This window comes from Canis lupus, chromosome 9, assembly GCF_003254725.2.
Source record: "Canis lupus dingo isolate Sandy chromosome 9, ASM325472v2, whole genome shotgun sequence".
In the NCBI taxonomy this organism is placed as follows: domain Eukaryota; kingdom Metazoa; phylum Chordata; class Mammalia; order Carnivora; family Canidae; genus Canis; species Canis lupus.
In genome coordinates this window covers 5,249,550-5,261,599 of record NC_064251.1, presented here as the reverse complement: position 1 = coordinate 5,261,599, position 12,050 = coordinate 5,249,550, and the positions used below count along the sequence as shown (strand labels likewise).

Here is a 12,050-nt window from a genome sequence, read left to right as displayed (position 1 = left end):
AAAATACTTGGGATATTATATTTAAAAAACACATTATTAAACACTATACTGAGATCCCATTTAGAAAATATATGCCTTTTCAGGGTGCCTGAGTGGTTGAGTCGGTTAGGCATCTGACTGTTTTGTCTCAGGTTGTGTGGTCTCAGGGTTGTGGGATTGAGCCCTGAGTCAGGCTCTGCACTCAGCAGGGAGTCTGCTCGGGCTTCTTGCTCCCCTTCTCCCTCTGCCCTTTCCCCCACCTGGGCTCTTTCTCGTTCTAAATAAACCAATAAAATCATACATACACATACACACGTATGTAATGGTTACCTCTGATTTTACCATTTAGTTCTCCCCTACCTTTTGTATTTCCTTTTTTAATTTGCCTACATTACTTGCTTAGAAAATAAGTGAGATAAAAAATTGAATACAATATTAAATGAAAAAGGTTTTAATTAAAAATACATGGATCTATGGGGCGTCTGGGTGGCTCAGTTGGTTGAGTCTTTGGCTCAGGTTGTGACCCCAGGGTCCTGGGACGGAGCTCCACATCAGGCTCCCTGTTCAGCGGGGAGTTGGCTCCCCCTCTCCCACTACCTGCTGCTCCCCCTGCTTGTGTGCTCCATCCCCCAGCCCACCAAATAAATGAATAAAATCTTAAAAAAAAAAAAAAAAAACAGGGATAGAAATATACACATATTAATAGTAATTATGCTAAGTATTGAGATTATGGATTACTTCTTTTTCTGGATTTTTTTAAACCAAAGAGTTCACAAAAATGTACAGACTACATTACCTCCAATTTTTCAGCCAGGAGACCCTCAGTGCCTCCAGACCTCAATCTCATCTGCATGAGTTCATTGATAGCTGACTGGTCCCCTGAGAAAGAGAAAGCTATTGAGTGGAAATCCTCAAGGGTCTGGTCTGTTCTCTCAAGAACCACTAGATTCAAATCTGAGCTCTTCCCCTTGCAGAAGCAAGTTTTGGTGAACCCCAAGTCCCTTTACAAAGCTCCTGAGGAGTACAGAACTTGGCATGATGGAAACAAAGCAAAGGAACTGCATTCTGTGATTTTAAGCTGGGCTGACTTCGACAGCTCTACTTTTCTCATCAGCCAAAACCCATGCCAAGGATGGAGGCAGGGACAAGGAAAGCCTAAAAGTTAAATAAATCCTCTAGGGCTCTCTGAGATGAACTACCACCAACCCACCCATTTCTGCTCAACTCAGCCTCTGCTCACCAATGTTATATGCACAGTAGCGGATATTAGGCGAGATCTCTTCCACACGTTGGTTGTATAGCACAGCCTGCTCTTCTGTGAAAGCACTGGCTAGTTTCTCATAGATAGTTCTGTGAGGAAAGAAACATTAGCTTTCACAACAGCCTTATTTTAAGAAAATAAAAGGGAACACATCAGCTAAAAACAAAACATGGCACTTTGAGACCCTTCTATCAATTATGAGAATTAGCATGGTTCTAAGGAGGAATGAGAATAATCAATATTCCTAAAGGGAATGAAAAATAAATAAATAACTGGAGCTAGCTCTGTTGATTGGGTGCCCAACTCTTGATTTCAGCTCAGGTCATGATCTTGAGGTCATGAGACTGAGCCCCATGTCAGGCTCCTCACTCAGTAGGGCATCTGCTTGAGATTCTCTCTCTCCCTCTGTCCTCCCCATTGTGTGCTCTCTCCTGCGTGCACTCTAAGATAAATAAATCTTAAATAAATAATTGTACTTCTCTAGAAACAATCTTATCAGATGATCTGCAGCCTGAACGGAACTATATACAAGTGAAACTGGCCATAGCTTTTGAATCAGACCACTTACTTGCACTTGTTAAAAGCCTCAATCGCAGCTTTCCATTCTTGATGTTCAAAACGCAGCATTCCTGAGAGGTAAGCCGTGTAAGCCTGGAAGGGGGGAAGGGAACTACTTCAACATCCAGCCCGCCTTCAGCCCAGGGCCTGATCCTGGAGACACAGGATCGAGTCCCATGCCGGGCTCCCTGCATGGAGCCTGCTCCTCTCCCTCTGCCTGTGTCTGCCTCTCTCTCTTCTCCCCCTCTGCCTGTGTCTCTGCCTCTTTCTCTCTCTGTCTCTCTCATGAATAAATAAGTTAAAAATTCTCAGACGAATGGATAAAGAAGATGTGGTCTATATATACAATGGAATATTACTCAGCCATTAGAAATGAAGAATACCCACCATTTGCTTTGACGTGGATGGAACTGGAGGGTATTATGCTGAGTGAAGTTAAGTCAATCGGAGAAGGACAATCATTATATGGTTTCACTCATATGGGGAATATAAAAAATAGTGAAAGGGATTATAGGGGAAAGGATAGAAAATGGGAAAAATCAGAGAGTGACAAAACATGAGAGACTCTTAACTCTGGGAAACGAACAAGGGGTAGTGGAAGGGGAGGTGGGCAGGGGGATGGGGTGACTAGGTGACGGGCACTGAGGGGGGCACTTGATGGGATGAGCACTGAGTGTTATATGTTGGCAAATTGAACTCCAATAAAAAAATGAAAATAAATAAATTCTTATTTCTCTGAAACTAATAGTACACCATATGTTAATTAGTTGAATTTTTTTTTTAATTTTTATTTATTTATGATAGTCACAGAGAGAGAGAGAGAGAGAGAGGGAGGCAGAGACAGAGGCAGAGGGAGAAGCAGGCTCCATGTACCGGGAGCCCGACGTGGGATTCGATTCCGGGTCTCCAGGATCGCGCCCTGGGCCAAAGGCAGGCACTAAACCGCTGCGCCACCCAGGATCCCTAATTAATTGAATTTAAATAAAATTAAATTTTAAAAAACGCAGAGTCCTGAAAAAAAAAAGTTCCATTTTGTAAACTTCCCAGATCTAAGAGTCAAGCTTTTTATCTTCATTTTCAAAGATGCATGAACTTTTAAAAAAAAGTTAAAGCTGATTATTAAAAACCAGGAGCTCAGGGCACCTGGCTGGTTCAGTTGGTAGAGCATGTGACTCTTGATCTTGGGGTCATGAGCTGAAGGCCCACACTGGGTGCAGAAATTACATATATACATACATAAAGTGGGGGGAAGAAAACAAAAACAAACCAAGAGCTCAAAAACAAAAGAGAAGACAACTTTGCCTTGAAAAAGCAAGACGGTGTTATTTCCTCTCCCGTCAATTTATAACATTAAGAAACTGTTCTAAGGAGGGCACGTGATGTAATCAGCACTGGATATTATGAGACTGATGAATCACTGAAACTAATTAATTCACTATATGTTAACTAAATAAAAAAAAAAAGATTTTATTTATTCATCATGAGAGACACAGAGAGAAAGAGGCAGAGATACAGGCAGAGGGAGAAGCAGGCTCCATGCAGGGAGCCCGACATGGGACTCGATCCAGGGTCTCCAGGATCATGCCCTGGGCTGAAGGCGGCAGTAAACCGCTAAGCCACCTGGGCTGCCCTGCTAACTGAATTTAAATTAAAAAAAAAGAAGAAAAAAGAAAAAAAAAAAAGAAAGAAAATGTTGTTTAACCATAAAGTCATGTCTCCAATCTTCTCAATAAAGCAAAGCAGACGTTAAGTCACTGACCTGAGCCTCTAACTTGGTCTTGGCATCCACGCGATTGCTCTCACACAAGCGTTCCAATTCCTCCGCATGCTTCACAGCTTTGCGAAGGCGAGACAACAAGTGGAAACGTTTTCGGGGTTCAGTGTTGGCTTCCTGTTTCAGCTGCATGGCATAGCTCCAGGCTCGTTCAGCATCCATCAGAACCAGAAGCAAATATCTAAATGAGAGAGAACATGATGAATGCCAGGAGCATCAGACTCTGATATTCCCTAAGGCACAAGCTTCAGCCTCTCAACTTCTCTCTACGCCCTGCCTGGCTTTCCTCCTCAGAACTACTCTTCTCACAGTATTGATCATGGCATTTGATCGGTATCTCTGACCAGGCTCCACCTCAAGTTTCTAACCACCTACCAGACACGTCTCATTAAAAACACTGCTACCACCTCAACTTGACAAACCCAGACCTACCCCACCCCAATTTTAGCAAAGAGGCAGTCCAGGCACACAACTGGGCCTCATCTTAGAATAAACGTCACTTCCATCCCAACCCAACTGAAAACTAAGTTCTTAAGAAGCAATATACTGAAGTGATTAAGAAAAAGGTTCTAGAGTCAGGATTGGAATCTCAGTGTCATCCGTCACTAGCTATGTGATGTTGGACAAAGTACTAACTTTTCTGTGCCTCAATCTCCCATGCAATAATACATGTAACACGCTTAAACCAGAGTTTGGCACTTATTAAGGACCGATTAAATTAGTCACTTTATTGTTATACTGGAGAATCTCTTTTTTTTTTATTTTATTTATTCATTCATTCATTCATGAGAGAGAGCGAGACAGAGACACAGGCAGAGGGAGAAGCAGGCTCCACGCAGGGAGCCTGACGTGGGACTGGATCTTGGGTCTCCAGGATCACATCCTGGGCTGAAGGCAGCACTAGCTGGCTAGCTGGTGCTAAACCACTGAACCACCTGGGGTGCCCACTGGAGACTCTTTTGTGAAACTAATGCCTTAATATTCCTTAAACATCAGCTTAATCTTGTCTCTTCAAAATAAAAGATCCCACTATAAGAGATCCTTCCTAACCTGTTCTCATTAGATTTAACTGATACATCCTGCTGAATCCCATCACGGTCTCTAAGCTCTAGTTTTCTGTGCCTCCATACACCAAGCTCCCAGCCTCTCTACTGCCTGAGCAGCAGCTAACAACCATCCAGAGTATTATAATTCCTAAAATACATTCAGACACCTAGGCATTCTGTTTCCCTCACACAGAATGTTCTTTCCTCTCAGAAATCCCTCAAGGTCCAGCCTCCTCAACACTGGCTTCCTGGTTTCCCAATCAACGCCCCCCCCCCCCCCCCCCCGCCGACCCCCCCCCAGGCGCCTCCCTGGCTCAGTCAGAAGAGCATATGACTCTTAATCTCTGGGCTGTGAGTTCGGGCCCCACGCTGGGTATAGAAATTACTTAAAAAAAAACAAAACAACCAACTTTCAAGACTTCAGAATTCTTTTTTTTTTTTTTAATATTTTATTTATTTATTCGTGAGAGACACAGATAGAGAGGCAGAGACACAGGCAGAGGGAGAAGCAAACTCCATGCAAGGAGCCCAATGTGGGACTGGATCCTGGGTCTCCAGGATCACACCCTGGGCTGAAGGCAGCACTAAAACCACTGAGCCACCCGGGCTGCCCAAGACTTCAGAATTCTTAAGAGTAAATGACATACAATACAGCAGCTACAATGCTCCTAGTTTTGAACTTGACCAGTATCTCTCAACAAGATCACAGTCAACCAGGTTCAAGAACTGTGCCTCTCTAACTCTTCTATGTCCAAGATGGTGTCTCGCTCTGTCCTGGCCACATATTTAGATTAGGGGACAGCAAACATTTTTTTGTAAAGAGCTCAACAGTAAACATTTTAGGTTTTATAGGCCATATGGTCTCTGTCACAACTACCCTCCTCCTCTGGCACAAAAAACAGCTATAATACCTAAATAAATGGCTGTGTGACAATAAAACTTTACAAACACGGGGGCGCCTGGGTGGCTCAGTGGGTTAAGCATCCAACTCTTGATTTCAGCTCAGGTCATGATCTCAGGGTGGTGAGACAGTCCACAGCAGCTCTGCACTAAACGTGGAACCTGCTTAAGATTCTCCCTATCCCTCTGCTCATCCCCTCCCACCCCCAAATGCGCGCTCACTCAAAACAAAACAAACAAAAAGCACTTTACCAAAACAGATGGCAAAAGGACCAATTTGGCCCATAGGCTGAAATCTGAGGAACTGGCCTAGACACCTCTACTACATGTTGCTTGACAGACTGATCCTTCTGCGAATGTTAAGCATGGTTATATTCAGCACTGAAACACAAAACTCTCCAGGAGTAATTCACACACAGATTCCATTTAAGATGCATGGATTTAAGTATACACTGAAACTTACATTCCAGAACCCTCACCAATACCCCATCAGGTCCTAACTGCACTCCAGCACAGCTCCTGAAAACCTTACTGAACCTCTGTGAGGCTCAGTTTCCTCATCGTATAACTTAATAGTACACGTGTCTATTCCAGAGAGCTGCGAGAAGCATCACCTGAGATAGAGTTCTGGCACAGCGTCTAATACATAAGTGCTTGATACATGTATTAGCAAGAAGTATTTAACAACTAGCATGGAGCACGCAGTACCTGTTATCAGTCAGAAGGTCTTCAGTTACTTTTTTCCCTGTAAATTTGTGCCTGTTCCCCATCTTGAAGTTGAGTGTTTTCCGAAGACGTCTTTGTCTACGGGAACAGTAGCCCCTGAAAGAAAACGACAGTTCAGGCAAGCTGACAGTACTTGCAACAGCAGGTTTGATAACAAAGTAAGGCCAAAGGTTTGAGGTGTTCTACTTATGGTTTCCACAGACACCACACACCATCTCGCATTTACTGATGCAGGGCAGTATGACTGGTGTTGCCGAAAACACATTTCAAACCTAATCTCAGTGTCAGGGGTCATGGTTGTGGGGACCTTTGGGGAGGAAGGGTTTGTGATTAGAAGGAGCAAAACAGGGACTTCAGGGATGCTGATAATGTCTGCTAGTTACAGGTTGTGAAAAATTTATCTCTACTTCTCTGTATATAAATTATACTTCAATATAATGGTAAAAAAAAATCCCTCAATAAAAAAATATTTTATTCATGAGAGACACACAGAGAGAGGCAGACACATAGACAGAGGGAGAATCAAGCTCCCTGCTGGGAACCTGATGTGGGATTCGATCCTAGGACCCCAGGATCACGACCTGAGCCAAAGGCCAACGCTCAACCACTTAGCCACCCAAGTGCCCCCAAAACAGATTTTCTTTTTTTTTTTTTTTTCAAAACAGATTTTCTTAAAGAGAAGAGGGAACAGGGGCACCACCTGGGTGGCTCAGTCAGTTAAATGTCCGACTCTTGGTCTTGGCTCAGGTCCTGATTTCACGGTTGTGAGTTCCAGCCCCACAATGGCATGGAGCTTAACTTAAAAAAAAAAAAGGGGGGGGTCCCTAGGTGGCTCAGTGGTTTGCCTCTCTCATGAATAAATTTTAAAAATCTTAAAAAAAAAAAAGAGGGAACAGAGGGCAAAAAGCTGATCGCTGTAATAACTGAGTGATGGATTCATTACAGTAGCTCTACATCTGTTTTTGAAATTTTCCTTATTAAAAAAAACAAACAAAAAAAACCCAAGTTGTAACAATCTCCAATTAAAACCTTTTCATGGCTTCCCATCACTCCTACACTATCATCTGCACAAGTTACCAGGGCTTAAGGTACCCTGGTGGTTCAGTCGGTCAAGCATCTGCCTTCAGCTCAGGTCATGACTCTGGGGTCCTGGGATCAAGTCCCAAGTTGGGCTCCCTGCTCAGCCAGGAGCCTGCTTCTCCCTCTCTCCCTACTTGTGCTCTGTCAAATAAATAAAATCTTAAAAAAAAAAAAAAAAAGTTCATTTTCTACCACTCTCCACCTTGCTCATGCTGCCCCAGCACTGTGGACCCTCTATGACAATGCTCACTCCTTAGAATCGGTAGAGTGTTTTCTTTACTAGCACTTTTTAAAGTCCTATAGCCAGTGGTGCCCAGTTGAGTGTCTGCCTTTGGGTCAGTCATGATCCCTGGCTCCTGGGATCCTGGGATTCAGCTCCACGTTGGGCTCCCTGCTCAACTGGGAATCTACTTTCCCTCTCCTTGCATGCATGCATGTGCATGCTCTCTCAAATAAATATTTTTTAAAAGTTTTTTTTTTTATTATTTATTCATGAGAGACACAGAGAGAGGCAGAGACACAAGCAGACGGAGAAATAAATAAAATCTTAAAAAAAAAAAAAAAAAGTTCAGTAGCCAAAGCCTGTATCTTCAATATGAAATGGTTGGATATTTCTGCTTCCAAAATACTGGATTATATTATACACTAGGCATCTATTTTTAAGAGTTATATTAAATTTGTTTTCCAACTTGAAGGCTGTTACAGAGTTTACCAATAAATTATAATGATATCATAGAAATTCGCCTTATATAGGGTGCCAGGCTGGCTCATTCCGTGGAGCAGGTGGCTCTTGATCTCGGGGTCATGAATTCAAGCCCCAAGTTGGGCACAGCGCTTACTTTAAAATAAATAAGGAACTGAAAAACTGACAATATGGTTAGGATTAACAAAAATTATTACCATAACTGTTTGCTATTTTCAGCAAAAGCCTCCAGTGTATCTGCATATTATGAGGCAAAATGGATAAACAGTTGGCTTTTATTCATTATGAAATTTTAAATTTGAAAAGGACATTTTAAAGACTCAGTATAGGCAGCCCGGGTGGCTCAGTGGTTTAGCACCGCCTTCAGCCCAGGGCTTGATCCTGGAGTTCCGGGATCAAGTCCCACGTCGGGCTCCCTGCATGGAGCCTGCTTCTCCCTCTGCCTGGGTCTCTGCCTCTCTTTCTCTGTCTCTCATGAATAAATAAAATCTTAAAAAAAAAAAAAAAAAAGGCCTCAATATAAGTTCAGAGTCAAACTTTCCAAGTATAACTGACACAGCAAAATAAGTAGGATATTAACAAAAGCAAACCAAGTTTGAAAAGTCCACAATAATTTGCATACATCTTGCACACGATACTAACCTATACCTCTGAAAATCTCCATGCCGCAAACCATGCTGCTGCTGGGATTCCTTAATTATCTGAAGAACTAGAGCCAAGATTAAGGAAAAACTTACAATGGTAAGAATCCAAATAAATCATGAACATATTCCCATTACTCAATATTTGTATCAAACCACAGCACATTCAACATTGCTGAAATACTTCGTACATTAACTACTGAAATCTCTTGTCATCATTTTCAATAGCTATCTTGTCACAGGACATGGCTAACCAAGTAGAAAAACTGTTCCCCCAAACCTGTTACTTTCAAACTAAAAAAAGAGCGTTATTAGCCACTGAGGATTCCTTAAATCAACACCTTAAAAAAAAAAAGTTGCTGGATTTTAACTACTGGATAAAGCTGGGGTTGTTCCCACTGATTTACACCTGGACCCAGTATTTTACTCATTCGAGCAGATTCAGGTTTAAAAATGACGTGTACTACTCCTCTATTTGCATAACTTCCTACATCTACCAAATCTAACTTTTCCTTAACAGCTGTGATCCTGTATGAGCCTATGGTTAGCGCATGCCAACCAAACGAGGCCACAGCTTGCATAAAAATATTAGTTTTTCTTTTAAAGAAAAAAAAAAAAAACCTGACCAAACTCTCCTTTTTAAGAATCTTAAAAATATTTTAAGATCATGTGCTAAACTTTAGGAAATCCAGGGACCTTTATCTACAATTTGAATTCCCCTCTAAAGTTTCCTCAACGTTGCTCTGCAGACTTATGTTGAAATACTGAACGCCATAAGGACTCTTTCAACAACTAGAAAGGAATAAGAAGGTGTAAGTTTTGTAAAAAAGAAACCAAATCGTTCTAATACCATTTAAAACTATATCTATCACCAGTTCAAAAAGTAAAACTCCAAACCCCTGAAAACAGCATGTGAAGCTAAACGTGTTATTTCAGAAATTCAACTACATTTTCTCCATCTGTTATTCATTTCAAAAAGCCACAAACTAGTGCCTCGGGCACTCGGTTGTGATACACTTGGATGTAAACTACAGGCCCATCCCTCCAGGTCAACTGAACAACTCTCCACGAGATAAAATGCCTACAGACCCCTCAAGAAAGCTATTCAAGGGGATCCCTGGGTGGCTCAGTGGTTTGGCGCCTGCCTTTGGCCCAGGGCGGGATCCTGGAGTCCCGGGATCAAGTCCTGCGTGGGGCTCCCTGCATGAGCCTGCTTCTCCCTCCTCCTGTGTCTCTGCCTCTCTCTCTCTCCCCTCTCTCTGTGTCTATCATAAATAAATAAATAAATCTTAAAAAAAAAAAGCCATACAAGTGATGTTAAGCTACGCTTCTATTAAAAATGGACAACAAGCTCTTCCTCAATCCTTGCTCCACTGCCAGAGCATCAAATTGTAATGCTCACTATCCATTCTCCGACAGCTGTCGACAAAAGTATTAAGACAAAATGTCAATACTGCAATTGCCCCCCCGCAGTTCAGCGATTCAAGGTGCCAAGAGCGCAGCTCACTGGGGTGGCCACAGTGTCATCCCCGTCACCAGCCCTCCACGTGTGCAAGCGCAGGGAAACTGCAAAACTCTGCCCAATACCCGCCTCCCCACCCCCGCCCCCGGTACCGCTTGAGAGAAGAGGACGCTCCCCCAGCCTGGGAGGCGAATGAGAAGCGAGAAAAGACCGATCGAAATACAATACCCTGTAAATGAGTGCCAGAAAGTAAGAGCGAGAGAAACTGCAACCCGAGGCCTCTCCTGCCCGGGACGTGCCGGGACCCGCCGCCTCTCCCGCCCCCGGCCCTGCACATCGACACGTAGTCATAGCGAGTTAGGCCCGATTACTCTAGGATACTCTCCAAACTCAGGCTATCCCCGAATTCTCTGTTTGCCTTCGATCCAGCTGAAGGCCGTTCGTTTTCCTTATTTTCCTCTCCTCCGGCACCGCGTCCGCCGCCGCTCCCGCCGCCGCCGCCGCCGCCGCCGCCGCCGCCACCGGGAACCTGTTTCTCGGCAGCCATCTTGCCCCAGCGCCGCAGAGACAGACGGGATAGAGGAGGCGGGACGACGGAGGCGGAAGAGAGCGAGGCCTGCCCCGACCGCCTGACGGGATAGCGGCGGACTCCGCCGCCGACGGCCGGGTCCGCACGCCTAAGCCACTTGTTGGAGTGCGCCTGCGCGTAGGCTCGGGTTCCCGGGTCGCGGCCGGCAAGGCTGAGGGCGAGCTCGGGGGCCGGACCAGAGGTGTTAAGCTCTTTTCCCGGCACTGAGGGCGGAAGACTGGAAGGTGGACCCCCTCTGTCTCCTGCATCCCTGCACGGAGGAGCCAGCTCACGTCCCAAGCGCAGAGGGCGGGGGAGGTTGGCTAAGGAATTTGGGTTTGGGGTGTCTACGTCCCTGGATACTGGGGAGCTGGGGTTCCCCACACTCCCCGAATGAAGCACTCCTCCTGTTAGGGAACCGCGCCTCTGCGCTCTCCTCTGGGGCCCACCCTGAGAAAGCGCTGGCGGGGTCAGGGGTCAGCAAGTGGGGAGGCTCCTGGCCCAGCTGGCGACCCTTGTCCCTGGATTTGGGAGCAAGCAGTCCAGCAGTTCAGGAGGGAGACATGCTCTGCAACATGCGTTGGGAGATGTTGGGCAAATAACTTGGTTTCCCTCTAAATGCTTTCCCTTCTCTGTGAAATGGGGATAACCAATTAAGACAGTTTTTTTTAAATTTTTATTTATTATTTATGATAGTCACACAGAGAGAGAGAGAGAGAGAGAGAGAGAGAGGCAGAGACACAAGCAGAGGGAGAAGCAGGCTCCATGCACCGGGAGCCCGACGTGGGATTCGATCCCGGGTCTCCAGGATCGCGCCCTGGGCCAAAGGCAGGCGCCAAACCGTTGCGCCACCCAGGGATCCCTAAGACAGTTTTTATGAAGATGAAATGAGGCAATTTAGTGGCGGCTGGGTGGCTCCGTAGGTTAAGAGGTCATGATCTCAGGGTCCTGGGATGGATCCTCAGGGAGTCTGCTTCTCCTTCTCCCCCTGCTCTTGTGCTTGCTTTCTCTCTCTCTCTCAAATAATCAAAATCTTTTAAGAAAGAAAAGAAAGAAGAAAGAAACAAAGAAAGAAAGAAATTAAAGTCTCTACTCAGTATCACTAATCATTAGGGAAATGTAAATCAACCCCGCGATGAACTATCATTTCACATCCATTAGGATGATTACTATATATATATATATTTTTTGGATGGTTGCTATTTTTTTTAAGATTTTATTTATTAAAAAAAAAGATTTTATTTATTTATTTGTTTATTTATTTGAGAGGGAGCCCACAAGTGGGGGGGGCAGAGGGCAAGAGACAGGCCAACTCCCTACTGAGCATGGACACCACCCCTGCCACAACCGAC

At 44.5% G+C, this 12,050-nt stretch overlaps 1 protein-coding gene across 2 annotated transcripts in view; it reads right to left on the bottom strand.

Moving 5' to 3' along the window:
• The window catches only part of SRP68 (signal recognition particle 68), a 36,662-nt gene extending 25,964 nt beyond the window's left edge, over window positions 1-10,698 (bottom strand). For both annotated transcript variants that reach the window (XM_025468061.3, XM_049114542.1), the window contains exons 1-7: window positions 10,512-10,698; window positions 8,670-8,736; window positions 6,227-6,340; window positions 3,558-3,753; window positions 1,809-1,891; window positions 1,220-1,329; window positions 776-858 (exon numbers count right to left, since the gene is read on the bottom strand). In XM_025468061.3, the coding sequence (XP_025323846.3) occupies window positions 776-858; window positions 1,220-1,329; window positions 1,809-1,891; window positions 3,558-3,753; window positions 6,227-6,340; window positions 8,670-8,736; window positions 10,512-10,677 (819 nt within the window). In that variant the 5' untranslated portion in view covers window positions 10,678-10,698. The remainder of the gene's footprint in view (window positions 1-775; window positions 859-1,219; window positions 1,330-1,808; window positions 1,892-3,557; window positions 3,754-6,226; window positions 6,341-8,669; window positions 8,737-10,511) is intronic.
• Between the last annotated feature and the right edge of the window lie 1,352 nt (window positions 10,699-12,050).